We start from the raw sequence: 27,756 nt of genomic DNA, 5'->3' as shown, positions 1-27,756 counted from the left end.
GCAAAACATAAACACGGATTAAAAGTGAGAGTGAGAGTGGGAGCGTCTGGTGAAGTATGTGAGTGAAGGCGAAAAGCTTTCGCCAGTACGTCGGTTGCTGGCTGCGTGTTGGACGAGTCGATGATGGCCGTAACGATGACTCTGCAGTGCTTAGGAAATGCAGCCAAAGAAGAGTTTTGAAATTACCGATCATTGGCCAAAGTGCAGCCGAGAAGTAAACACGCGCGGGTGGCGTTGTAAACAGAGAAGTGGCGTGTGCTAAATAAATCGAAATAAGTATAAGAAACAGCAAGAAAAGAAAGATATATAGTGAACATATGATATTGAGTTTAAAAACAGCGTAAAATTTTAATTGAGATTAAACGTAAGCGTAAAGAGAGGCGTAGTGCGAGTGATGATAAAAAGTAACAACAGCAACAAAGTGCAGTGCTCTGCGCACAAAGTAAACATAAAAAAAAACTAACGGAAACTTTTTAAGTTTCGGCAACATATTTCGAAAAAAAAAATCGTAAATTTAACTCAAAATCACTTTTGAATATCACGTGCAAAATTTTACTTCCTTTCGAAAAGCCTTTATTTAACAGTAATTTGGTGTTTTCGCGAAATCTCTCAAATTTAAATACTAAAATTTTCGGTGTTACGTCGCTTGCGCATCGTGTGCGTGACCAAATCGTGGTAGGCCTAACAAGCGCACACCCCAAAAATAGAAATTGTCAACCATTAAACGGTTTCAATTTAACGGCGAGTTACCGCAACACGGAAGGAAAAACCGTTTAACGGCGCGACAAAGCAGGTGGTGATATTGAAATATTTGTTTGTATACATACGTGAATACCTTGTTTTGGCGCAAAATCAAAAGCTATGGACGGAGGTGCTGCTCAATACTTTTAGCTCGAATTAAGCAGGTAAGTTGGTGTGGTCTCTAAAATGAGGACTGAACTAATCTAAGATTTGACTAGTACATCTACATAGCTTAACGTTACCAAATCAGGAAACAGTCTGCAAAGTTTTTGGGCTGATATAAATCAGTGTCCGTTCCGTGAGAATACTAACTAATAAGTAAATAGTTTTTGGTTAATTTTAGAATTAAATATTAATTTACCCCTCAAGTTATTTTTGTTGTTAGATTAGTCTCTGTACTAGCTTAGTATATGAAGGTGCCCTAACAGCGGCATGTTGAAATGCCCTCCTCTTCCTTCAATTGCATCGCTGAAAACTAGTACCACTTCGTCGCAGAGGATACTCCTGGTGGCTGTTTCTCAGCTCACATACAGAATAGTGATATGTGGACGGGGAGAAGTCAAGTGATAAGAGGCACAATGAGCTTGTTCACGAATGAGTTGAAACTAGGATAAAAGGTCGGAGGGGGTGTCCTCTGAAAGGAGATTTCTGTCAAGTTCATTTGGATGACTGGTCATAGCGGAATCACTAGAAAAGCTAGCTAGTCTTGTAATTTTTTAAACCTTTTTGGTTTTTGGGCTTGCTCCTACAACATTTTTCTGCGATTTTGCCCACACAAATCCATTTAAGTAATCCTGAATATACCATAAATCTTGACTAAAACGCTTTATTGAGAATTAAAATGATGAAATTTCACCTTATTATTTACTGATACTAGAGGACCCGCCTACGTTTTACTGTGGCTGATACATAGGTAGTACTACTAATACCATCTATATGATTTCTGTTAGTTAGTTTATAAGTATTAGTTAAGGAATAATCGCATTTTTGATGAAGCAACAAAAATGAACCAAAAAGCATTTCGTGCGTTAAGAAAGAATTGGTTTTTGGGATAAAAATACTATTGAATTTGGGCTGTGCATCAGTGAAATCAATCGAGTCCAATCGATTGTCAGCCTGGTGGACTGCATATTAAGAAACGGTTCTCAAGCGTGGAAAGACAAAAAATCGGCTGGCAAGGTTATGGCATCAGTCTTTTGGGATGCCCGTGGTATGTTATTCATCGAATGATAAATGAGCCACTTTTAATTCATTGCATTGTGTATTTGATTGCAGTTCTATTCTACCATTCCCAATATTTAGCAATTTTATTATTTTTCAGGAAGGATCAGCTTGAAATTGTACGCATATATGTATTCATCGTTGCCGTTTAGATATTGTATTGCTCTGTGCAATGCTTCGAATAGATTTCTGTATATCTCAGATTTTTTATCAACACTTCAGTTATGCCGCTTTTTTTTTATGCCAGACCTTTCGCAATTTTAAATTGCCTGTCAAGATACCCCCTCCAATAGTTAACAGGTATGAAAAAAATGTTATAGCTACCCATAGATGTATTGAATCACCCAATTTATTACTTAAGACCGAACTCTGTCCACAATATAAAAACTTGATCCACAGATGTCGCCTTTCACTTTGGCATCGTTTTGTTTAATGCACGTTTACGCCAATTTAAGGTTTGAATATTGGATACTGCGATGGTAGCGCCATCTATCGGTCAAACATTCCAAAATTAACAATTGATTAAAATAATTTAAAAAACATTTTCCAGTGGATCAAATTGTAAATCTAAACCATTCTCGAATCTCCTTGAACATACACACAAAGTTTCATCAAAATCGGTCCATCCGTTTAGGAGCAGTTCAAATGCAAACACACGGTCAGAAGATTTATATATATAAAAATTTATAAAAATCATTTACAAATTATTGTCGCTTAAGAAATTATTAAAAAGGCTTCATTTTGCAAGCGAAACAAAAGCTACCATGCATATACATAAGTATATGAGTTTGTAAGTGATTTAAGGAAGATACTATCTTTCTTCCGAAATCTCTAGCACAATATAACGTATCTGCATAGAAAAAAAAACACACCAACAACCGCATTGTTCCTTCCGCTTTGTCTTCAGAGCTTCAGAGACAAGTTCAATGTACTTGCGTAACGATATATCTCGTATCTGTTTTGGTATTACAGCATGTAAATTCAAATGTGTGACGGTTGGTGTGCAAAACTATCATTGCGGCACTGTAAGCGCCTCTCCCAGCTGTACGCAAAGACATACTTACATATGTATATACATAATGTAAGTATATAGACACAATTATACGAATAAATATATATATTTGAGCAACAAATGCAGAGGAAGTGCAATTGCATATCGAAACAATGTTGAAATTCGCGAGAAATTATTAGCAAAACAATACAAAACACATGCAATCTATGAGCAATGCCGCGCATGCGTAACTGCACAAACACGTTTAAGCACAATGCGAGTGCATTTAATGATATAATTTAACGTAACTAAACAGCTAATTTAAATGCAAATAACTTACTAAGTAGCTTTAGCGTATTTAACGCAACTCTGGCAACCCCATAGTTTTGCTCAAAGGAGTGCACTCGTTTACGCACTGTTTTGACAGTGCTTGCAGGCAGTCGAGTGAATCATTGCTTTAGCCGATGCTTTGTATGCAAAATGCAGCTAACGGGAAGTAAGTGCAGGCAATTAAAGCTAAGCCATAAGAGTAGTGCGTGATTTGGGTGGGTGAAAGCGTGCTCAATTGATATTTCATATATTTTTTGTATTGCAAGGCTGATCAATACTAAAAGTGAAAAATATATTAAAAAAAACAATGGAGTTGAAATGATAAACCCAAAATTTAATTACCATTCTAGCGCCGCAACACAGCAAACATTCCAAATATTTACTGAATTATTCACCACACACAATGCTTGTCTCGCTTTCTAAGGTATTTTATCGGCACTGCCTACTCGACGCAAATCATATTTACCTGCTTTTTATTCAAATCGCACCTTATTTGTGCGGCAAAGTGTAAATTGCGCGTTCATCACACTTTCATATAAACATTATTTTCTGCTATAAAATTTCTTTATGACCACGCAAACGTTAAATTATAATGGCCTCGGCATAACCGCCCAAGAGGTCGGGTCTGACGGCGTGCCGGCCACACAAACGTAAAAAAACACAGTTCATCTCCACTAAATACTTCGCTTTCGGCATAAAAATATTAATAAATGTATTGAAGTGTCTATTGCTTTTATGACATCAATTATTGTCTGGTTGAATTTTGATGTTGCATAATGAAATACCAACAACAAAGATAAATGTATGCTAAATATAATAACAATGGCTGGCAAACATAGGTTGTCAGCGAAATAATGTCAAGTGTTGTATGGCTTCAAAACCGAGAAAGAGAGAGGCGGAGCAAAAGCACACAATGAGTATTTGAATTAGAGTTGCCATATTTTAGCATTGAGAAACAAATCAAGATAAGAGGTTAACTTCGAATGCACCGAAGTTATAAAATACTCCTCACAAATACAAAAGATTCCATACAAGCACCCTCCATCTATAAAAATTCTATAAAGCCTTACCTTAAAAGCCGAATATCTCGAGAAGTATTAATGACAGCGATTTTGACCTCGGATCTTTTTTATAGCAAATAAAATTTCCTACAAATTTGTCACGTACATTTTTTCTACAGCTCCTGTCATTTACGAGATATATACAAAAAAATGCGAAAGTCTTGGAAAAATCGGGTTTAGAGCCCCGTACTACCTCGCCGGTGTGAGTTACTGGGCACTTTGGTAGAGTGAACTATTCTGAGAAATATGCGTATAAAGTCAAAGCGATGCCATAAAATACCTCTGATCTGTAGGAATTTAAAGATAAAAACTCACGATTGTAGTGTATTTTCTATGGAAAATTTGATCAGCCCTTTGTCCAGTTCTTAATGTTAATATTAAAAGCTAAAATTTTCAGAGAATTTTTTTAGGGTGTTTCCAAGAAAATTTCGTGACGGAACTGAAAAAAATTAATAGCTAAAAAAACACCCTAATATACATATATGTTTTTAGGGTCTCCGAGGGTATAAATATATTATCGTTGGTGACAATATATATTTCCGGTAATGCCATCACTACATCACTAAGTTAAGCTTTATTAACTTAAAAAAAGTAAAAGCAAACACATTTTTTGTTAGGTTATGCTAGTTATTATCACCAAATAACATCAATTATGTTTGATTGGTATCCCCGCAAAGCTAATACGGCTATGTAAGCTGACGTTGAACAACACCAAAGGCTCAGAGATCGAGAAGAACCTCTATGAGCCGTTCGATTCCAAGCGAGTTTTCAGACAAGGAGACTTCTTATTGTGCGACTTCTTCAATCTATTGCTGGAGAAATACGATAAAACAATGATATTGATATCATTGGCCTCAATAACTGCGCCGTAAGTTCTCTTTTCTCCATTCTCGATAAGGAAGCGAGGCGTATGGGTCTGGTTGTGAACAAGGATAACAAGAGATTTCTCTTGTAATCAAAAAAACAGTCATCGCACTCGCGATGCAGAGACATGGACGATGACAACAACTGATGAGTCGGCGTTACGTGTATTCGAGAGAAAAGTTTTGAGGAAGATTTATGGTCCTTTGCGCATTTGGCAAAAAAACTATTTCGGCATATCAGTTTAACCTTATATCTAGATGAGATTTGCCAAGAGATTTTAAATCTTCAGAGAGTAAAGTCATCTAAAGTATGCATTAAATAAAGTAATGTGTGAAAATAAGCAAATGCATTGCTTGTCTTTATAGCGAGCTCTTGTTAAGGGTTTGTTGTTGCGTCGAAGATCCTTTACTGGGTCTTTAAAACTAAAAAAAATATTTTCTTAAATATTTCTGAAATACTTTGAATTCCTTTACTTTCGGATTACCTCGCATGAATTCCCAATCACATGAGTACATAGAAGTCTTATGGAATATAAATAGCATGCAATAAAAATTTCATGACATTATATGTACGTACCACTAATACACCTGTACAAATAGTACAAACAACATAAATTAAAATATGAGTTTAAAATTCATTCAATGAGTGTCGTGGGAATAAGATGAATGTGGACTTTGTACATAAATGCAATTGTTGTTGCATACAAATGCAAATGCATACTAAAACTGTGCAGCTATAAACGCTGTTGGAAATGCATATACAATAAACCGTTAAGTAAATTTTATGTCGACGAATCACTATAAAAACAGCTGGATAGCTGTTAAAGATGAAACGTCAAAATGTTTACAACATAACTGCGTGTGAGTTGTCACAAAGCGGGGAGGTGAATTTCATTCATTTTATAGTATTCAGGGTGTTGAAGTTCAACAAACTGGTGGCTGCTTGGCTTTTTGTTATGCAAATAAAGAAATATAAAGGAATTAAGAGAAAAAAATATCAATGAATAAAATAATACCAATAAAACCTTGACTTCGGTTGCACAGCAGTTAGAATACCCTTCACAAATAAAGAAGTTTCAATACATTAACTTGACTTTGATCGTTCGGTTTGTATGGTAGCTGTATGATATAGTGTTTCGATGCGGTAAATTTTTTCAGATATTATAGCTTCTCCTTAGACAATACTTCTTCTTCTTTACTGGCGTAGACACCGCTTACGCGATTATAGCCGAGTCAACAACAGCGCGCCAGTCATTTCTTCTCTTCGCTACGTGGCGCCAATTGGATATTCCAAGCGAGGCCAGGTCCTTCTCCACTTGGTCCTTCCAACGGAGTGGAGGTCTTCCTCTTCCTCTGCTTCCCGCAACGGGTACTGCGTCGAATACTTTCAGAGCTGGAGTGTTTTCATCCATCCGGACAACATGACCTAGCCAGCGTGGCCGATGTCTTTTAATTCGCTGAACTATGTCAATGTCGCCGTATATCTCGTACAGCTCATCGTTCCAACGAATGCGATATTCGCCGTGGCCAATGCGCAAAGGATCATAAATCTTTCGCAGAACTTTTCTCTCGAAAACTCGCAACGTCGACTCATCCGTTGTTGTCATCGTCCAAGCTTCTGCACCATATAACAGGACGGGAATTATGATCGACTTATAGAGTTTGGTTTTTATTTGTCGAAAGAGGACTTTGCTTCTCAATTGCCTACACAGTCCAAAGTAGCACCTGTTGGCAAGAGTTATCCTGCGTTGGATTTCCAGGCTGACATTGTTGGTGGTGTTAATACTGGTTCCTAAATAGACGAAATTATCTACAACTTCAAAGTTATGACTGTCAACAGTGACGTGAGTGCCAAGTCGCGAGTGCGACGACTGTTTGTTTGATGACAGGAGATATTTCGTCTTGCCCTCGTTCACTGCCAGACCCATTTGCCTTGCTTCCTTGTTCAGTCTGGAGAAAGCAGAATAAAAGATTGTACCTGCTCGATTAAGTTCTGCAGCTCGAATAATTTTCTCCAGCAGCAGATTGAAGAAATCGCACGATAGGGAGTCGCCTTGTCTGAAACCTCGTTTGGTATCGAACGGCTCGGAGAGGTCCTTCCTGATCCTGACGGAGCTTTTCGTGTTGCTCAACGTCAGCTTACGCAGCCGTATTAGTTTTGCGGGGATACCAAATTCAGACATCGCGGCATGAAGGCAGCTCCTTTTCGTGCTGTCGACAGCAGCTTTGAAATCGACGAATAGGTGGTGAGTGTCGATTCTCCTTTCACGGGTCTTTTCCAAGATTTGGCGCATGGTGAATATCTGGTCGGTTGTTGATTTGCCAGGTTTGAAGCCACACTGATCAGGTCCAATCAGTTTGTTGACAGTGGGCTTTAATCTTTCACACAATACGCTCGATAGAACCTTGTACGCGATGTTGAGGAGGCTAATCCCACGGTAGTTGGCGCAGATTGTGGGGTCTCCTTTTTTATGGATTGGGCATAGCACACTTAAATTCCAATCGTTGGGCATACTTTCATCCGACCATATTTTGCAAAGAATCTGATGCATGCACCTTATCAGCTCTTCGCCGCCGTGTTTGAATAGCTCGGCCGGCAATCCATCGGCCCCTGCCGCTTTGTTGTTTTTCAGGCGGGCAATTGCTATTCGAACTTCTTCATGGTCGGGCAATGGAACGTCTGCTCCATCGTCATCGATTGGGGTATCGGATTCGTCTTCTCCTGGTGTTGTACGTTCACTGCCATTCGTGAGTATGCCAAATTTCGTGAGTATATCATGTCAGAGTTTTTAATACAGGAAATTAATTCTGATCGTTCAGTTTGTATGGCGCTATTTAATATAGTGGTCTGATATTGGCAGTGGCATCGTTGTTCTTATTTGAAGGATTGCCATTCTGATGATGAGATGATGACTATGGTAATAGCCATTTTACCTTCATTGCTTTCCTTCCCGTTCGTCCGCAAAACGTCATTCAAAGAACGAGCTTCAGTCCTTGACCATTCGCGAGTTACGCGTATCTTCATGCGCGTCGTCTGCTCGAGGATACTAGTTGCGAAAGAGCCAAAAACGTTCTATTAACTCCTAAATATTTGTGATAAAAAGTTCTACGCAATTGTGCATCGAAAGCTGCAGAACGTTGCAACTCTAGCGAATCTTTGCAGACTGAAAACTTACTTGCGGAATGCGACTAATGAAGACTGATTGAATGACTTTGCTCTTCTCAATACCAATAGAGATGTTGATATTTCGAGTTTAATCATGGCTTACAGCCCGGAAAACTGGATATCGTTTTATAAACACTTTTTGTATTTTCGAAAAATTTTGATCAGTTTGAAGTTATTATAATTTATTTAACGAATTTAATTTTATTTTCAGCGTTTGTTGAGAACTACATATAGAGAACATATAATAGTATAAAACTTAAAGAATTAATACGTTCGAAAACTGAGCTTGGCCAGAAACACACATTAACCTAGTAGACTTCTATACAAAAGCTTTCCGGCACCGCTTCTATAACACTTTTGTAAAATTATTATCAACTTTGGTTTGTTCTTGGTGGATGCATAAAAAGAAGTTTCCTAAAAGAATTGTAGGTCATCCCGATTGAGGTCTATAAAAAGTGTAGTCTTTAGGACTAAATATGAGGGATATCAAAAGTGTTAAAGAAAAGTAGATCGAACCTTGCGAAGCTTATACTGACTTAAAAAAAGGGAAAATTTAATGCATTATCGCTGATCCTATGTAAACAAGGGACAGGTCTTTACTATACATACATATATTGTCCTTAAGGAAGACAGCTGGGTTTTTCACACGGACGAGCCAATTCTTTTAAATATGCATGTTTTTTATATTGTTGTGACGACAGAAAATATTCCGCTAATAATTTTGAAGAAAGCTGTCGAATTAACAAGCTTTGGCCGGTTAAAGACTCGTGTGCATTACGGTTACGTGGAGTCTTGGGAACGTCCTGAAATGTCTTTATTCTTTATTTGAGTCTTTTACAGAAGGTGTTTCGTGAGTTGACATAGAGACAGTTAATAAGTCCCCTCTCCTTATATTTTATATACATTTTGAGAAAGGAAACTACGTTCCAAATGACTCAGAAATAGTTCTCGCTCAGATAGGTTCATTCTTTAAAATATTTAGGTTTATCTGTTGTAGTTGCCGATAATATATTTCGCACAACATATCTAAATGAAACTATTCGGCGGTTTAAGAACTCGGATCCATTCTGATGACGGCACAGTTAAAATAACAAATGTCCGTTCGAAGTCAGCTTTGTTTATCTGGCAGATAACTGTTTTGATATGTGTCAAGTATACGTCCGGTAACAAACGTTCGTCCAAAGTTAGTATTGTTTATTTAGTGATCTAGCAGATAACTGCTTAGATAAGAATCAAATATCTTTCAAGATCTAAGGCTAGTATGAGTGCAGTTCCTTCGTACTCAATCCAAACCTAAGACTTTATCAACCATATTTGCACTTTTTAGTAGTATCTGAACGGTTTCTGGACTTTAAGAGTGGATTTTCTTTGGTAGGAATGCATTCAGACCAGTCTTTAGACAACTCGGTGTCTGTATCGAAGGCGATCTTTATTAAGTGTTACTTAGCTTCCTCAGCTAAAGTGACCACTGCGGCTGTAAAGTTAATCGTTAGCTATATATCATCACTTCGGTTCTCTTTCCGGCACCAAACTGATTTACGCTGACATAATTTATGTTAAGTAAGTGCACAACACAGCTTCCTAACCTCAACGCTTGGCTTGTATTTTGATTACAAAATTCGCAAATCTCGAACACCTGCTCAACAGCGGAAGTGTTGCAATTTAACAGTCTAAAAATCAAATGATATTATATACAAAAGAGTAACCTTAAAGAGCGGTCTTAAAAATGAAAGTTTAACAACGTTGTTGAGTGGGAAAAAACCTCGATTCCGTTTGATATTTGCAATGCGTTAAACAAATATATATTTTATTGCAAAATTAACAATTTAGCTCAACCAAAGTAATTAATTCAGTACAAATATACGTGTATGTAGCCGAGCGCTAGGTGCCGCGGCGCACAACAACATGGCTAAAAGCCACAAGTGGGCAGCCAAAGTTGCGGCAACATTGCCTACACGACTCTATAGACGCAAAAATGGTATGTGGCAGCAATTATCACACACTATGCGCCGATATGGTGGCCGCGCATCCGCTGCGTCGTCGCCGACTTGGCGTTAAACGAATGCGCCTGCCACACGCGGCGATCAAACAAAGTAGCAAATAAAATAAAAGCAGCGAAATAAAAGCAAAAAACCTGTCAAAGATATAGACAGTTGCTGCTGCTGCTTGCCTGCAGCGCTTTCATGTGAAGACATCGGTTCTTCGACGCGGCGTAGCTTTGCACGTCTGCTACTGCGACGTCGAAATCGTTGGGTCATTTTTTAGCCGCATTGTCTGCGGCTTTACCAGCTAAATACCCGCTTACTTGCTGTTGCTACTGCAGCGGCAATCGTTGGTGTTAGCGGCGCTCAGTTTCAATTGAGACGTTTTGGCGTGCAGGTCGTATACGTAACCCGAAGCGTTTGAAGCTTGCGCAAATTGCAATACACACTAATTGTACACAAGTTTTTCGAAAATATTTCGGGTAATAAAAAATAATAATGAAATGCATTGAAAATAATTCAATTAAAAATAAGATTTATAACAGTTTGATAAGAAGTCGAGTGTGTGTCTTGTTTAGGCGCTTAATGCGCGCTTATAATTTTCAACTGTGCGTTAAATTTACATTAATAAAAGCGAATTCACTTGAAGTTTATGCGTTTTTCTTATTTGTGAAGTGAAATATTTGGTTTTGCGGCGATAACTGTTAAATGTGTGCGCAATTAAAGTCGCCGATTTCGTCGGTGCAGTGAAATTGAAAGTTTTAAATAAAAATTTACTGAAAGCATTAGTGGCAATCATAAAATATTGAAAGCAATTTGATTATCAACTCGAGTTTGTTGAATTTATTGATGTTTTTCGGACTATATATCTAAATGGCTTAATACAAAAATTAAAAATACTTAGTTGTTGACAAGTTGTTTTTAAACATAAAACAAGAAAAAAAAAGTTAACCGAAGCTTCTTTGATTTTTTTTGATTTCGATCGTTCGGTTTGCAAAGCAGCTATAAGCTATAGTGGTGCGGTGTGAACAATTTTTTCGGAGATTGCATTGTTGCCTTGGAGTATAATCCATGGTATAAAAAATATATACATTACAGCTCCAAATTTTTGCAGAAAATGCGAAAAAATAGTTAATCATTGTTTTGATAAAATTTCGTGAATTCTAGTTTTGTTTTGTATTCTTAAAATTTTAATATATAGGCAAAACAATCCCTAGATCCATAATGCTTTAAAGATATTAAACTTCTGAGTTTTATTTTATTTATTTTTTTATTTATTTAAGTCTATGAACATCAATTCTTACAGACTAATGGAGAATTAAATTACAGTTAAATAGGCAGAAATAGGTAGATAACTTAAACCAAAAAACAGAATTGATGGTATTAGTGAAGGATACCCTAGAGTGAGAAAAATCTAGAAGAACTTTCTCGGAAATCGAATTAAACTCCCGCATAGCACGCTTGAGAGGAGCATATCCAGCAAAATTAGTACTTTCCTTTTTATAATAAAATGGGGAAACAGATCTGAGACAACGCTGCGGAGTATTAAAGCTAATTTTCCCTAGTAAATAGGGACAGTCAATATCTCCATTAATTACATTGTAAACAAATGAAAGGCAGAGAATGGACCGTCGGTTGTCCAGAAATTTAAGATGTAACATGTGTTTATTGGCAACAACTAACCATCTAAAGCCACTTGCGAACAATTTTTGTGCTTGAGGGTATATACTACTTGTAGGGACTTTTCGGTGTTGATGCCGTCATTGTGGAGTCAGTGTTGATCACTGTAAGGTTTGCAAGTAACACAGCAGAGCAGTATTTATTATTTTCCGTTATATCAGTTATAAAGTGTTCTATTACATTGTTCAATTGTGTCATGATGTTTACTGAAGCTTAACTGATGATTTGGAATAAGCTGTTTGTCTTCCAGCACCGGCAAAAGCCTTCGAAAAAATATTCTTTCGAATACTACTTTCGAGATTATTACCAGTAGACACATTTTTATATATACATTTTTTGATTACATGAAAAGGAAAGGAATTTCAAAGGAGTTTGCACTAGTTTAACAGAACAAAAATTTTAAAATACTTTTTAGACCAAGGAAAGAAACCAATTTTTATGTTAAGCAGAGAATAACTGGTGAATAACAGAATAATGACTATTACGTTTGAGAATAACCTCAAATTCCCGAAATTATTTTTAGGCTTCTAAAAAAAAAAGCAGATGATGATTTTGCATTAAGAAGGGAGCCTGATTTAGAGGCTTCAAAAAATCGATTTTTTGAAAATTTTTTTGGGAGGGAAAGAAATAAGTGATTAAAGCAAAATTTCTAGGGTTTATAGTTATATATTTAAACATCATTCACAATTTTTTTTTTTTGAAGACGAAATCTTTGATATTCTGACTTTGAGAAGCAATTGCTCGATGCATTTCGCATGTGCATTTGTCGGACGGCGGGCAGGATGCAGGTCGCAATTTCTATCGGAAACAAAAATTCAAAAAAATTCATATTTTTTTTATAATTTTTCTTCTAGTTAAACTAAAAAAATTCCAAAAAAAAGGGGTAAAATTTTAAAAAATTTAAAAATTTAAAAAAGTGGTTTTTGACCAAAAAAACAATTTTACTTTATGTTGTTCAAAAATATGTTCAAACTTGACTTTTCTTAGTTTTTTTTTAGTTTAAGTAGAATATAGTTTAATGCCAAAGATAATATATAATACTTTGCTCCAATTCCACACGACGTTTAGTTTTTTTTTCTATCCTGCTCGCCAATTAAGAAAAATCGTAAAAATGAAAAACCGAAAAATCACTCGTCAAAGTTTTCGCTTTCTGCCCAATCGCTGATATATCTGCTAGACGGTCGGTTACTACGAGGGCTGCTATATATATTTCTGGCCTAATAATGAAAATAGGCATAATTATCAACGAAAATGGTTTTTTTTTTCTTTGGATTTGGCTCGTCTTGGAAGACCCACACGGTCGATTGCTGTTTTGTTTCGGGCTCATACGCATAGATCCATGATTCGTCACCTGTGACGATCTTATAAACGTCTTTTGAAGCACCGCGATCATATTTTTTCAGCATTTCTTTACACCCAACGAGAACAAACCTTTTTTACGGCCAGGTGTTCATGCAATATCGAATGTATGCTGGTGGGAGAAATGCATAGGCATGCCTCTATCTGAAGGTATGTTACATGACGGTCTTGCATTATCAGTTCACGTACGGAATCGATGTTTTCTGGCACAACGGCTGTTTTTGGACGACCTACATGGAATTCGTCTTTGAGCGAGCGTCGGCCACGATTGAATTCGTTGTACCAGTGTATACCAGCCATACAAAGATTTTAGTTCTTCGATGCACTCTTGTCGTGATATTCCACGTCGAAGGTTGTGAAAAATGATCGCACGAAAATGTTCACGAGTTAATTCCATTTTTTGGCCGAGATGAATTTTTTAATTCCCTGTAAATAAAACAATTCACGATTAAATGACAAAACGTTCTGAGTGATGTTATGTTAAAAAATGTCAAACTTTCCAATGGGAATATCAGATTGCACCTGGGAATCTTAGATTATTTTAAAAGAGATTTAAGCAAAAAAAAAAAAAAAACGATTTTTTGAAGCTTCTAACTCAGCCTCCCCCCTTAATATAGTTTTCAAAAAAAAAAAAATAATAATATAGGCTAGCATAGAAATTTTTTTTTTTATAAATTTTGGTTTTATTATTCAAAAAGTCTTTTCGTATTTCTAATCAAATTTCAACTTATTTTTTTTATATTTATACCAATAAATATATAAACAAATATGTACCATTTTGGTAGACCAATTTTTGCCAATTTTCCTGAACGGCAGCGAGCGAACCATCGTTGTGCTACACGAACTGATACATCATTGGTGGCTTGCGAGGCATTCTCCCTTTTTTATACAAAAATTTCAAAATATAGCGAATTTCTTCATTATTTCTACTCAGTTTTGAACAGCTGTAACTTTTTTCAACTTCCCCGAATTATTTTTGTTTTTGTCAAATAAAGCACAACGTTTCTAACACTCTATAACACAATGTGATTGGTAGTACTGAGATATACGAATGCAACGACATCTATTGACAAGATCCGAAAAGACTTTTTCGACTACTCAATAGTTATCTTCGAGAAAAGTTCAAAGATTATAGCGATGATAAAAAGTTCAAACTGTCGATTGCACTCCGGTATAAAATGATGGAGCCATGTTTCATCCATTGTCCCGTATCTACGCAAAGACGCAGATTTATTACGCGGATTCATTCGTTGTAGTCTTTAAGGGAACCAGAGCTCGCTCAGCACCCACTTTTCACAGAGCTTTCTCACACCAAAATATTCATTTACTATATATCCAAAAGTTCTTTTGATATCTTTAGATTCTCAGCTATCTCGAACAGCTTCACTTTACGGTCATCCAAAATCTTTTTGTGCACTTTTTTGAAGTTTTCATCGGTATCAGCTTATTTATAGCGTCCACTGCTGTCTCAGCAATATTGTGGTGTTATAACATTTTGTTTCTCAGATATATTTATTGATTATTCGCCAAGAAGTGTTTACTCCATATGTGGTACTTTTGCAATTCTCAACAGGCTTATGCAAACATTGAAAATAACGGGTGATTTTTTTGAGGTTAGGATTTTCATGCATTAGTATTTGACAGATCACGTGGGATTTCAGACATGGTGTCAAAGAGAAAGATGCTCAGTATGCTTTGACATTTCATCATGAATAGACTTACTAACGAGCAACGCTTGCAAATCATTGAATTTTATTACCAAAATCAGTGTTCGGTTCGAAATGTGTTTCGTTTCGTTTTTATCGACAAATTTTGTTCAGCGATGAGGCTCATTTCTGGTTGAATGGCTACGTAAATAAGCAAAATTGCCGCATTTGGGGTGAAGAGCAACCAGAAGCCGTTCAAGAACTGCCCATGCATCCCGAAAAATGCACTGTTTGGTGTGGTTTGTACGCTGGTGGAATCATTGGACCGTATTTTTTCAAAGATGCTGTTGGACGCAACGTTACGGTGAATGGCGATCGCTATCGTTCGATGCTAACAAACTTTTTGTTGCCAAAAATGGAAGAACTGAACTTGGTTGACATGTGGTTTCAACAAGATGGCGCTACATGCCACACAGCTCGCGATTCTATGGCCATTTTGAGGGAAAACTTCGGACAACAATTCATCTCAAGAAATGGACCCGTAAGTTGGCCACCAAGATCATGCGATTTAACGCCTTTAGACTATTTTTTGTGGGGCTACGTCAAGTCTAAAGTCTACAGAAATAAGCCAGCAACTATTCCAGCTTTGGAAGACAACATTTCCGAAGAAATTCGGGCTATTCCGGCCGAAATGCTCGAAAAAGTTGCCCAAAATTGGACTTTCCGAATGGACCACCTAAGACGCAGCCGCGGTCAACATTTAAATGAAATTATCTTCAAAAAGTAAATGTCATGAACCAATCTAACGTCTCAAATAAAGAACCGATGAGATTTTGCAAATTTTATGCGTTTTTTTTTTTAAAAAAGTTATCAAGCTCTTAAAAAATCACCCTTTATATAGTGTTAAATTCCAAACTTTTTAAAAGGCAACTCAACTTTACTGCAAAAGTATCAGAAATGTATATACGAGTATAAAGACTTGACAAGTCCGCGATTTATGGCGCACAAAATAAAGCTACTCAATAGATGAATACGCGCTTCGCTCAACCAAAGACTACTCCACTTAAACGATAGCAATTCGATATGCAATAATACTATTAAAAACTAAAGCAACGCATTGACGCTGAATCATTTTGGGGCAAGTGACTTAGTTTGCCTAAAAGAGCGTCCGTCCAGCCATTTACGGATGCGATTGCGTCAAAAGATGTCGTTCGCATGTTTCACCATACAAAGGAAATTTCAATGCGATTTTGTAACTTGCTGCAACACAGTTGTCATGCTGTAATGTTGTGAAGATCGAGAGTAAGAGTTAGCAGCCAATGGAAATAAATATTTAATTCGTATTTTCCCAACACCGGCAATAAATAGTGGAAAACTGCAAAGCTAACGAAAAAGAAAAAAGAAAAGCGAAAATGCACCACGTAAAATTATTTAGCTGGTAATCTTGGTATTGCAGTGAGCTGTTGACAGCGCGCTTTTCCGCATGCGCAGGCGCATAGCACACATGCGCATAGGTATGTAAACATGTGCGCTCAGCTTGGAGACACGGGTACAGGAAATTCGAGCACAACCAGCAGTCAACGAGCTGGACAAACGAACGGACACGCTGTGGCAGTGAACTTGAAAGACGTGCTCCTACAGCGAAATTTCACAATAAAACAGAAGATATTTGACAAACATAAAAATAACGGTACCCAAGCGGCATGTTGAAATAAAAAAGTATTCGAAATTAATATTCAGTATATAAATAAAATTTTATCTCTCATGAGGAAAAGTAAAAAATTAAGAAATTGTAAAAATAATATTAAACAGGTAAGGAAGCGCTATGCACGGGTCTGACCGAATGTAGTGTAAAGAAACATTAAGTTTGGTTACAAATACAAAAGTTTTCTTAAAAGAGTTTGATTTTGAAAGGTCAGTTTGTATGGCAACTATATGCTATAGTGGTTCAATCTGAACAATTTCTCCAAAGATTGCTTTGAAAATAATAAATGCCAAATGTCGTAAAGATATCTTGTTGAATAAAAAAGTTTTCCATACAGGGACTTGTGGTTGATCAGATTATATGGCAGCTATATCCTACAGGGTCCGGCACTCGAACTTCAAACTTGCTTTATATTTAGCTGGAAAATCACAGCCAGCAATTGTTCGTGAGCTCAAACACCTTAAGGTGAATAAAATTTTTGTTTATCGCACCATCACTCGTTACAATTATACTGGTAGCACCGCAAAACGCCATGGAGATGGTCATCAAAAGATTGTAACGTCACGTGAGACGGTTCGGAAAGTGAAGAAGCGACTTGAGCGAAATTCACGACGAAGTGCCAATCAAATGGCTAAAGAACTGAAAATATCCTTTCGCAGCATCCGACGCATATTGAAAAATGAGCTCAAGATCAAGCCTTACAAGTTCCAAAAGGCACATGATCTCATACCGAAGCAGCAACAAGTAAAACTTGAGAGAGCGAAGCAGTTGCTTCGCTTGGCCGAAAGCGATCAAATTACGAACATTGTGTTTTCTGACGAAAAAAATTTTTCCAATTGAGCAATTTGTAAACTCTCAAAACGATAAGGTTTACTTGACCGACCGTTCATACGAGAATCTAAGTCATCGGTTGGCCATCAGGAGGCAGCACCCGCCACAAATAATGGTTTGGGCTGCTGTCACCGCAGATGGGGGCTCTTCAATTGTTTTCATCGAGCCTGGCGTCAAGGTAAATGCGACATATTATCGGGAAAGTGTTGTGGAGGCTGTTTTGAAGCCGTGTGCAAACAAACATTTCGGTCTCGAACCATGGACGTTACAACAAGGCTCAGCACCGTTTTACAAAGCGCGAGTGAACCAAGAATGGCTGAAAAACAACGTTCTGAGCTTCATAACGACCACACAATGTCTCTCAAATTCACCAGATGCGATTCCAATGGATTATTCGCTCTGGGCCATTTTGGAGAGCAAGGTCCGAAGTAAAAAATGCACCAGTCTCGAGATGGTGAAGAAAGCCGTTGTCCGGGAGTGGGCCAAAATACCGGCAAGTCACATTCGGGCAGCATGCGATTCGTTTTTTGACCGTCTCAAGGCCATAGTTAAGACAAAAGGTGATCATATCGAGCAAAAGTGAATTGGTCCTGAATTTATGATTATTTTCACATATTTTGTACTTTAAAATAAATAAAAATTATTTTCCAAACCGATTTTTTGGCTTTGTTAATTGGTTACACTTCGAGTGCCGGACCCATTATGGTGATTCAATATCGACGGTTCTTACAAATGAGCAGGGAGAGATGAACATGTTCAAAATTTCAGATTGATATCTAAAAAATTTAGGGCGTGGTTCGCATTTATACAGGCGGTAATGCAAAATCGGATATATAGCCTCCCTCATACAAATTGTATTGTCATCATGATCATTTATATATATATAACTATATCAGTATCGATTACTTTTAAGCGTTAGCAACCATTGTTAGAAGCACAAAACTATTATACTCTCTGTTGTAAAATGTTGCGAGAGCATAAAAATAAGACAAATATATTTCTCAATGAAAATGAAATTTCAGCTGGGGCGCGTGCATGTAGGAAAGCAAAAATAAAGCGCGCTAAATGAGACCACGCACACAGCGTGCGCCAGTTTACAACAAGTTCGTTGCTTAAGTCTTTTGTTTACCAAGCGCTGCGCGAAGTTGACGTTGGCGGTGGCTTGCGCGCTCATAACGCGTACAAATGAGGCAATCGATAACGCTGCTGTTAGCACCGTTAGTGTGGCTATTGCCGCAAGCAACCAAATGACAATTATTGCTGTGTTTATTGTATTTTTCTTTGTTGCTGTTGTTGATCCTCTTTAACCATTTTTTATGATTTTACAACTACTGATTGTTTGCTTGAAAGGCAGTGCAAAACGCTGATTGCCGAAATTAACATAAGCTTATTGAAATGATGCTAGCTTTGTTATATTTCATTCAACACTCGATGCTGCTGCTGCTGCTGCGCGCTGTTGACAAATAACCACTAAAGTCAACTCAGCACATCGACAACCCAATGTGCCCGCGCGCACAGTTGCTCATAAACAATACATACATACATATATGCGAAGAGAAAAAAAGTATACCTTGCTTGGCCCATTTCTGGTTTATGAGTTTCTAATGAGGAAACGTGGTGGCTTCAATAATTTCGCTGCCTATTGCATAAGAGGCCCAGTTTGCAGCTCGTTCGCGCGCTTTAATGAAATTCAAATTGATTTTACTCATGCGATGTTGTTGTGGTGTTGGGTAAAAACAAAACAAAAAACAAATTATAAAATTATAAAAATAAAAAGAAAACTCCACAGGAGTTTCGCGAAATTGTTGGCGTGCATCTGTTGTATTTTTTATTAAGTATTGCTCGGGTGGCTAGGGAAGTCGGCACTTTTGTCTTTGTTTCAGCGCTGGCGGTAATTTTGTTTTTGTTGGCTTGTTGCACGCAATTAAAATAAGATTGGCACTTAACAAACATTCCAATCAGATATGTAAATAGAGAATTTGCGGAAATACAAATACAACTACTTATGTGTATTTGTTGCAAATGTTGCAGAAAGCACAAGTGGATTTTTATGTTAAACGATTTTCCTCAGATTACATAAGCTGTTAATGAGTAACATACAGTTACATTTTGACTATTATGCAGTGAGTGCTGCATTTTTATAACGTAAGCCTAATATTTCATTGCTATTTTGTAGGCTGCTAGTATATAGTTGCTGGTCTACTTGCGCTGGCTACTATAACAAGACTTTGTATTGCGTATGGCTACTGTTGTCAATACACATGCACCGTACAAATACCATAAATACTACATTTTTGAGCAACGCTGTATTACGTATTTTCACAAAAATACATATAATAATGAAACAAAGCGAAAGAAAAGAACAACTCTTTTTTTTGGAAATTTATTCGATTGGAAAGGTTCTTAATTAAACACGTTAAAACCCTTTGCAGGTGCATTTTTACAACATTAAACAGTATAATGAGGTCTTTATTCTGATTTCGATCAGTCAGTTTCAATGGTAGGTGTATTCTATATGTTAGTAGTCCCACCTAAACAATTTATTTGAAGAAACTTTCCCAAATAAAAAAGATTTCCATACAAGGACTTGAGTTTGAATGTCGGCTATATGCTATAATTGTCCGATATGGGTGACCCCGAAAAATGAGTAACTCTTTGGTTAGAAACGTATGCAAAATTTTAGATCGATATGTCAAACGCCGAGGGAGTAAGACCCGATTTTACCAACTTCGTGGCTAACTTAATGTTCAGGGCTATAAATAACAATTTTGAAGGTATCCCAAAGGTCATAAAATATTGTAAGCAACTGGTCTTGACCAGTTATCTGATGTTAACATTTCTGTATACTATAAAATGAGCTGATAGTGATAGATAATAAGCAAATAAGGGCGACTGGCTACTTAGATCAGCAATCGATAGCCAATAATCTCCGTTGAACGTGCTCAAATACAGATAACTTTTCCAATATACGGCATAAAGCAATCATTTGCCTGAAAAGTTTTTATATTTTTAACTAAATTTTTTAAATTCATTATTATTATATATTACATAATTGCCATCGAAAGTAATATGTACAGCGAATATAAGGATCTTGAAATTTTCAATATAATTTTTTAGTAGTATTTGACTTTTAAAGAGGCCACTCAGTTTCTTTGTATGTCTTTCTAGTGCTCATGCTCTAAATATGGTCTCTAGGTCTAACATAGGAACCAGTCACCTGTGGTTAGTTCTGGAAAATATGGATGTGATTTGAAATACAATTTTCAATCTATAAAATTCTATATATTTAGGTAAGTGGTGTTTTAAACAACCGTTATGGGTCATTTCGAAAATCTTTATACTTGAAACGACGTGTTTTTGTCAACTATTTAGAGTTTATTTTGAATTAATCATTCAAAAATTCTTTCTCGGCATTTCTCTACACGACAAATTAAACCAATAAGGGTTGAGGAATTTCGAACCCTATATGGATGATTTCCGTACATATAAGAAATAAGTTATTCAATATCCGTCAACTTCTTTGAATTGAGACTACTCGATAGGGAACGTCTTTGCAAAACTGTTTGTAAAGTAAATTAACCAAATTTTTATTTGATAGTTTAGCCGAAGGAGGAGAAAGGGCCTGGATATTTCCACATCACCTTTTTTCAAACAACTTCGGCAATTTGATTCTTTTAGAATTTTATCCTTACAGTAAGAACTCCTACGTTTACAGCCAGTTGACCTTTGCTAAGGACAAGTAGCTCAGTATATCTCCTACGTAATACTCTAAGTCAGAAGGATCTTGCAGTAGTGCAGAGGCTAGTGATCGAAAAAAGCCTGCTAAGCACACGAGAGGTGATCCAGTTCTAGAACGCAAGATAACAACGGAGATCTAACTCGTTCAACCTCTTGCTTCCCCATCGGCTCTGCAATTTCTAGGATTCCGCTATGATTAGGCACTCCAATGGGTCTGATAATGAAGTGGCGTAATGCTTTATCTAGTAAGGATAGACATTCCTTGACCAACTTTGAGTACACCGCTTTCGAGTTCAACGCTAGTTTTGTCACTTTGCTGTTTTTCTGAGCAGGAAGTGGATGGTTACCTTAATAGCAATCACTTCTGGCAGAAAAACACTACAGTAGTCCGGTAGCCTAAAAAACCTTGACGAAGTGGTTTTTACAGAAGTTTCCCCTTCAACCTACGACCCATCGTAAAATCGCTTACTGCGTCTTTTCACCACCCACATATCTCTCGTCGCTATGTGAGCAGAGAAACAGCCGCCACTAGTGGCTTCTGCGACGTAGTGATCCAAGTTTTTAGGAATGAATTTGAAGAAGGAGATAATTTAGACGTGTTCTTGTTCGGATCCCTTCATATGCACAGCTTTCCTGAGGTACACTTCGTAGCAATACACCAGCCGACAATGTCCCTGGATGCTATGCTTAAAATGGCATTTAGTGCTACTGATGTGTAGTCCACAGCGCACCGGAGATGCCGATGTGAGACGCTCATTGGTCACGTTAAAGCTTTATAGCAAGTTTAGCTTTTTCGAGCGCCCTCAACCAAACGAACACCGTAGAGCAGTATCGGTTTGAATACGCTTTCGTCCCCGATCTTTACCTTACAGCTCCTCTACAAGGCCTTACCTTACCTCTCTTCAATATTTGGCCTCCATGATATCTTTCAGTCAAGGGTACGTCCTAGATATTTCACCTTATCAATATGTTGAATGCATGAACCTCCGAATAAGGGAAAAGGAAGTCTTACGGAAGACTCCGGAAAGTGTTTGCCTCAAGACCTCCTAAAACACCGTTAACAAAGTCAATGATCTTGAGAAGAATTTATAGGACCTGTATTTCAAACATCTTATGATAAGCAGATAAAATATAATTTTTTAAGAAATGGGCTGAAAATTTAGGAGATCAAAAAGAGCTATCAGATTTTAAATAACTAAAAGCTTAAATCTCTTCTCTGTTTAAGAATTTCTAGAAGAAAAACTAACTGGTATGGTCAACTAAATAGAGATTAACAGCTAAATTTGTCAATCTCTGGTGAACTGAACGTAAAATGTGGCACATCCAGTTTGAAATGGGGAAACAAGCACTTTATTAGTTTACTAAACGAGGGTTTCAGAACTAAAACCTTACTGAAACTTTTGGTTGTCAGCATATAAAAAAAAATATTTCTAAGTTAATTATGCGAAAAGAATTAATCCTTATCTACATACTTTACTTTACTTTAAACAAAAATTTATTTTATTTTCATTGTAGCTCCCTATATTCCATCTAAATAAAATATGGGACAGGAGATATCTCAGCAAAAGAAATGCAGCATTATTAGTCGACACAAAACACACCAACAAGCACCACAATCTTTTCAACCACACCCGATACGAGACGCAACAAAAAATCCCAAACCTTCTACTACTTTCACAACGTCCAACGGCAAATACACTAGACACTCACAAGAATTCCAAAGCGTCTACGCACCTTCCTCGAGCATCTCGACGACCTCTTCCAGCTCAACCGACGACGAGCACTATCGCCTAAGACAGAAATACAATCTGAATAAGCAAACTTATGAGAAATTCCGAGCGTCGAAGAAACTCAGTCTCATCAGCAGTACCACCGATCAGAGTACTAGCACCAGCAATTCCGCGTCGACCAATAGCAGCTCATCTACATATCAAAATTCGAAATCCACTGAACCAACGTATAACAACATCGTGCGCAAACCGTCACAATATAAGCGCAAAAGTTCTTCGAGCACCGATAGTGGCATCTACTACGCCTCCTGCCATTGCGCCTCTTCCTTTTTGTCTTCATCAGCTACATCCTCTTCTTCGCTGTGCTCCACAAGCGCCTGTGGCTGCTCCACTTCTGTGGCATCTTCATCCAATCAATCGCGCAGCTCACTCGATCAAAAGAAAAACTATCTCTGTAGACATTTGTACATAAAATCTTATCTAGATATTTTGGAGGAAGACGAGAAGGCGCGCGCTCACTTCAAATCTGCTAAACCGGGCGGCATACGCAATTACAAACCGAAGATTTTGAGCGATAGCGCGCTGTCAACCAGTGCACCACAGAGCACAGGATTTAGTATCAGTAGCAACAACTTGAAGCTGCGTGAGAAGTGTAAGGAGGATCCGTGGATTTGACAATTACTGAAAAATGGCGTTTGGCACAATGACATCTTTGCTTGGAATGATTCCCCTGTTAGCGATCGGCATGAACTACTATCGTTATCAAAGTATCGATCCGGAGAACAAAGTGCAGGAGCCGCAAATGGTGAGTAAGCGCCCATTCACGTACCCCGAAATCTATTCTAACATGTAATATTTCACACTCTCACTCTCAATAGACGCGTCGCCAATATGACTTCATAGTTGTTGGCGGCGGTTCAGCTGGCGCAGTCATAGCCAATCGCCTATCGGAAGTACGTAACTGGACGGTTCTATTGTTGGAAGCTGGCGGTGATGAGACCGAGATATCAGATGTACCCGCGCTTGCTGGCTATCTACAGCTCACCGATTTAGACTGGAAGTATACGACCACACCTTCACCTACGCGTCAATATTGCCAAGCGATGAAAGGCGACCGCTGCTTTTGGCCGCGTGGCAAAGTGCTTGGTGGTTCCAGTGTGCTTAATGCTATGGTTTATGTGCGCGGTTCCAGAAATGACTACAATCACTGGGAAGCACTCGGTAATCCCGGTTGGGGCTATGAAAATGTGCTTAAATACTTTCTAAAATCCGAAGATGTGCGCAATCCCTATCTAGCCAAAACCGCATATCACGAAACCGGCGGTTATCTAACCGTGCAAGAGTCACCTTGGCGCACACCGCTCTCTATCGCCTTTCTGCAAGCCGGCATGGAAATGGGTTATGAGGTGCGAGATATAAATGGAGAGCAGCAGACCGGTTTCATGCTGACACAGAGCACCATACGCAGAGGTTCGCGTTGTAGCACTGGCAAGGCCTTTATAAGGCCCGTGCGTTTGCGTAAGAATCTTGATGTGCTGTTACACGCACACGCCACAAAAGTGCTCATCGATAAAAACAAGCGTGCCATTGGTGTAGAGTTCTTAAAGAAAGGGCAAAAGAACGTAGTTTTTGTACGACGTGAGGTGATATTATCCGCCGGCGCTTTGAACTCACCACAACTGCTGATGTTATCAGGCATCGGACCTGCCGATCATCTGCAAGAGCATGGCATAAATGTAATATCCGATTTACCTGTGGGTGATAACTTGCAAGATCATGTCGGCTTGGGTGGCCTAACCTTTGTGGTAGATGCGCCACTCACGGTCACACGCTCACGCTTTCAAACTATACCAGTCGCTATGGAGTACATTTTGCGGGAGCGCGGTCCCATGACATTCTCCGGTGTGGAAGGTGTTGCCTTTCTCAATTCAAAATACCAAGATCCGTCAGTTGACTGGCCAGACATACAATTTCATTTTCTACCCAGCTCCATAAATTCAGACGGTGGTGAACAAATACGTAAAATTTTAAATCTACGTGATGGTTTCTATAACACCGTCTACAAACCACTACACAGCTCTGAGACCTGGTCTATCTTGCCGTTGCTACTGCGTCCAAAGAGCACCGGCTGGGTGCGCCTCAATTCACGCAACCCGCTGCAGCAGCCCAAACTGATACCCAACTATTTTGCTCACCAGGAAGACATTGATGTGCTTGTCGAAGGGATTAAACTGGCCATAAATGTCTCGAATACACAAGCCTTTCAACGTTTCGGTTCACGACCACACAACATACCATTACCGGGCTGTCGCCACTACGAGTTCATGTCCGACGCCTACTGGGGCTGTGCCATTAAACAGTTCACTTTCACCATATACCATCCGGCGGGTACGTGTAAAATGGGTCCCAGCTGGGATGTCACCGCTGTCGTAGATCCACGCTTGCGAGTTTATGGCGTGTCCGGTATCCGTGTAGCGGACGCAAGCATCATGCCAACCATCATGAATGGCAATCCCAATGCACCGGTCATTATGATTGGTGAAAAGGCGTCTGACCTCATAAAGGAGGATTGGGGTGCGCGGCCGACACGGCAGTATGGCTAAGCCACTCAGCATGAATGTAGCCATGAGTGCTTTAATTAACCCTAACAAATTAACCCTTTCGTTGTCCCATTTTGTGTTTCTTTAATGCTTTTGCAAACTATGTGACTAGTCAATTTTTCTAACATTTTTGGTTCTACTTTCATATTCGTTCGCTTCGACAGAGAAATTATGATTTTTGTAATTTTTATTTTAATTTTGCTTATTTTATTTAGTTTTGCTTGTTTATAATCATTGATCTGCTCGTTGTAAATTCATCGCTGCCTACTTAGGTTCGTCCATATTTTTAAGGCTTACGCACGTAAGATATAAAAAAAAAACTTGTGTAATATAGCTGTATATTTATTTATTTAGTTTACAAATAAAATTAACATTGTAAGATATAAATACTTGAAAAAACATTATTTGGAGAATTTTAACTGAAGGTCTGGGTATAAGCAGGACAAGTGCGCGTTTTGTTTCACATGCGTGATTTTTTTTTTTTAATATGTATTTATTTGTAATGTATCAATTGACAATCAGCAAATTTTTTAAATACATTAATAGTAACAGGATTGATTGTTCTCCATTGAGACTAATCAATATATTCTTAAATTATTTTATTTGCTTGAACTTCTTAAAACTACATAAAATCTATCTGGAAGATCTAAAATGTGAGTTCGTTTTAAGCGTCTAACATCCATATTGTTGTCTAGTAAATTTATTGCCAGTAAGTTTTCATGACTAGACAATCTATCTAAATACTTTCGACAAGATTTGCTGATTTCGTCTTTAACAAAAGGTATATTCAAGTCTTTGTGGATTTCGAAGTTACTCACATACCAAGGAGCACTTACAATGCTTCTTAAAGTTTTCGATTGATATCTTTGGAGGATTTCAATGTTGGATATACTCGCCGTACCCCATAACTGTATTGCATACGTCCATACTGGCTTAAGTATTGACTTGTAAAGTCGTACTTTAATTTCAAGGCTAAGTTGTGATCGCTGACCTAAAAGCCAGTACATTTTTTTAGTTTTAAATTTGAGCTGCTTCGTTTTTTCTTTTATGTGAATCTTCCAAGTGAGTCGTCTGTCCAAATAAAGACCAAGGTATTTCACAGTTTCACTCTCAGGTATTATGGAGCCATTTAATATTACGGGGGGACATTTCTCAGTCCTTAACGTAAACGTTATTTGAACAGATTTCTGTGTATTTACTTCTATCTTCCAATTTCTTTCTAAGTGAAGCATCACTAGGATTAAAACTGGTGGCAATAAATGCCGTATCATCAGCATAAGTTGCTACCTCTAAGCCATTAGCGATCGGTAGGTCAGCTGTAAATATTGTATATAATACGGACGCTCCCTTGAGAAACTCAAGCGTCAATCGAATAAAGCTCAGAAAATGCATCTTTTTCCTGGACATAGAACGTACGATTGCTTAAAAATGATTTTATATGTAGGTAGTAAGGCGCTGGAAACCATTTCTTTATTTTATAAAGTAACCCTGGGTGCCATACTTTATCAAACGCTTGTTTAACATCTAAAAAGACCCCTGCGCAGTATTGCTTACATTCGAAAGCACTCGTGAAAATTTTAACAATTCGATGACATTGCTCAGGAGTTCCATGCCCCCTTCTAAACCCAAACTGGTTTTCAGGTAATATGTTTTGGTCCTCTAAAACAGGTAACATTCTCTTTAAAAATATCTTTTCAAATATCTTAGGGTAGGTCGCCAGTAAACTAATTGGACGGTATGAAGAAGGGCAGTGCTCCGGTTTATTGGGTTTTGGAATCATTATTATTTCATCGCATTTCCATTGACTTGGATAGTGGTCGAGTCTGAGCATAGCATTGTAGATGTAAGTAAATAGTCTGATACATTTTTGGGGCAGGAGTCTAACAGTGAGACCATCAATTTTATCAAAACTAGGCGATTTTTTAAGTTTAATTTTCTTCAGACCTTTTCTATGACCTTTTAAATTTTTTCCTTATCTCGATGTTGTAACATTTTGGCAAAAACGTAGTTTGACATAACTCGCGAACCACTTGTCCGATTTTGATGAAACAAATTTAGAAAAATTAAGAATTACAATTTTTTTTTTTTTGAATGCGATGCCACTAGTCCCGA

The 27,756-nt window shown here is 37.8% G+C and overlaps 3 protein-coding genes across 5 annotated transcripts in view; 2 read left to right on the top strand and 1 right to left on the bottom strand.

Moving 5' to 3' along the window:
- The window catches only part of LOC105233463 (flotillin-2), a 351,794-nt gene that overhangs the window by 194,241 nt on the left and 129,797 nt on the right, over positions 1 to 27,756 (bottom strand). The gene's annotated exons all lie outside the window — the stretch shown is intronic.
- LOC105229615 (uncharacterized) lies at positions 299 to 23,719 on the top strand. Of its 2 annotated transcripts, none has more exons than XM_011210024.4 (2): positions 299 to 905; positions 22,830 to 23,719. In XM_011210024.4, the coding sequence occupies exon 2, from the start codon at positions 22,856 to 22,858 to the stop codon at positions 23,717 to 23,719; it is 864 nt and encodes a 287-aa protein (XP_011208326.2). In that variant the 5' UTR covers positions 299 to 905; positions 22,830 to 22,855. The 2 variants fall into 2 exon arrangements, with proteins under 2 accessions (XP_011208326.2, XP_011208335.2); XM_011210033.4 differs by lacking the exon at positions 299 to 905 and adding an exon at positions 10,689 to 10,837.
- Positions 23,709 to 26,038, top strand: LOC105229628 (glucose dehydrogenase [FAD, quinone]). The gene is made up of 2 exons (XM_011210045.4): positions 23,709 to 23,849; positions 23,923 to 26,038. Exons 1-2 carry the CDS (start codon positions 23,733 to 23,735, stop codon positions 25,645 to 25,647), a joined length of 1,842 nt encoding a protein of 613 aa, XP_011208347.1. The 5' UTR covers positions 23,709 to 23,732; the 3' UTR covers positions 25,648 to 26,038.

Source organism: Bactrocera dorsalis, chromosome 4 (genome assembly GCF_023373825.1).
Source record: "Bactrocera dorsalis isolate Fly_Bdor chromosome 4, ASM2337382v1, whole genome shotgun sequence".
NCBI classification, from domain to species: domain Eukaryota; kingdom Metazoa; phylum Arthropoda; class Insecta; order Diptera; family Tephritidae; genus Bactrocera; species Bactrocera dorsalis.
The sequence above is the reverse complement of the archived record's forward strand: the minus strand, read 5'-3'. Positions and strand labels throughout refer to the sequence as shown.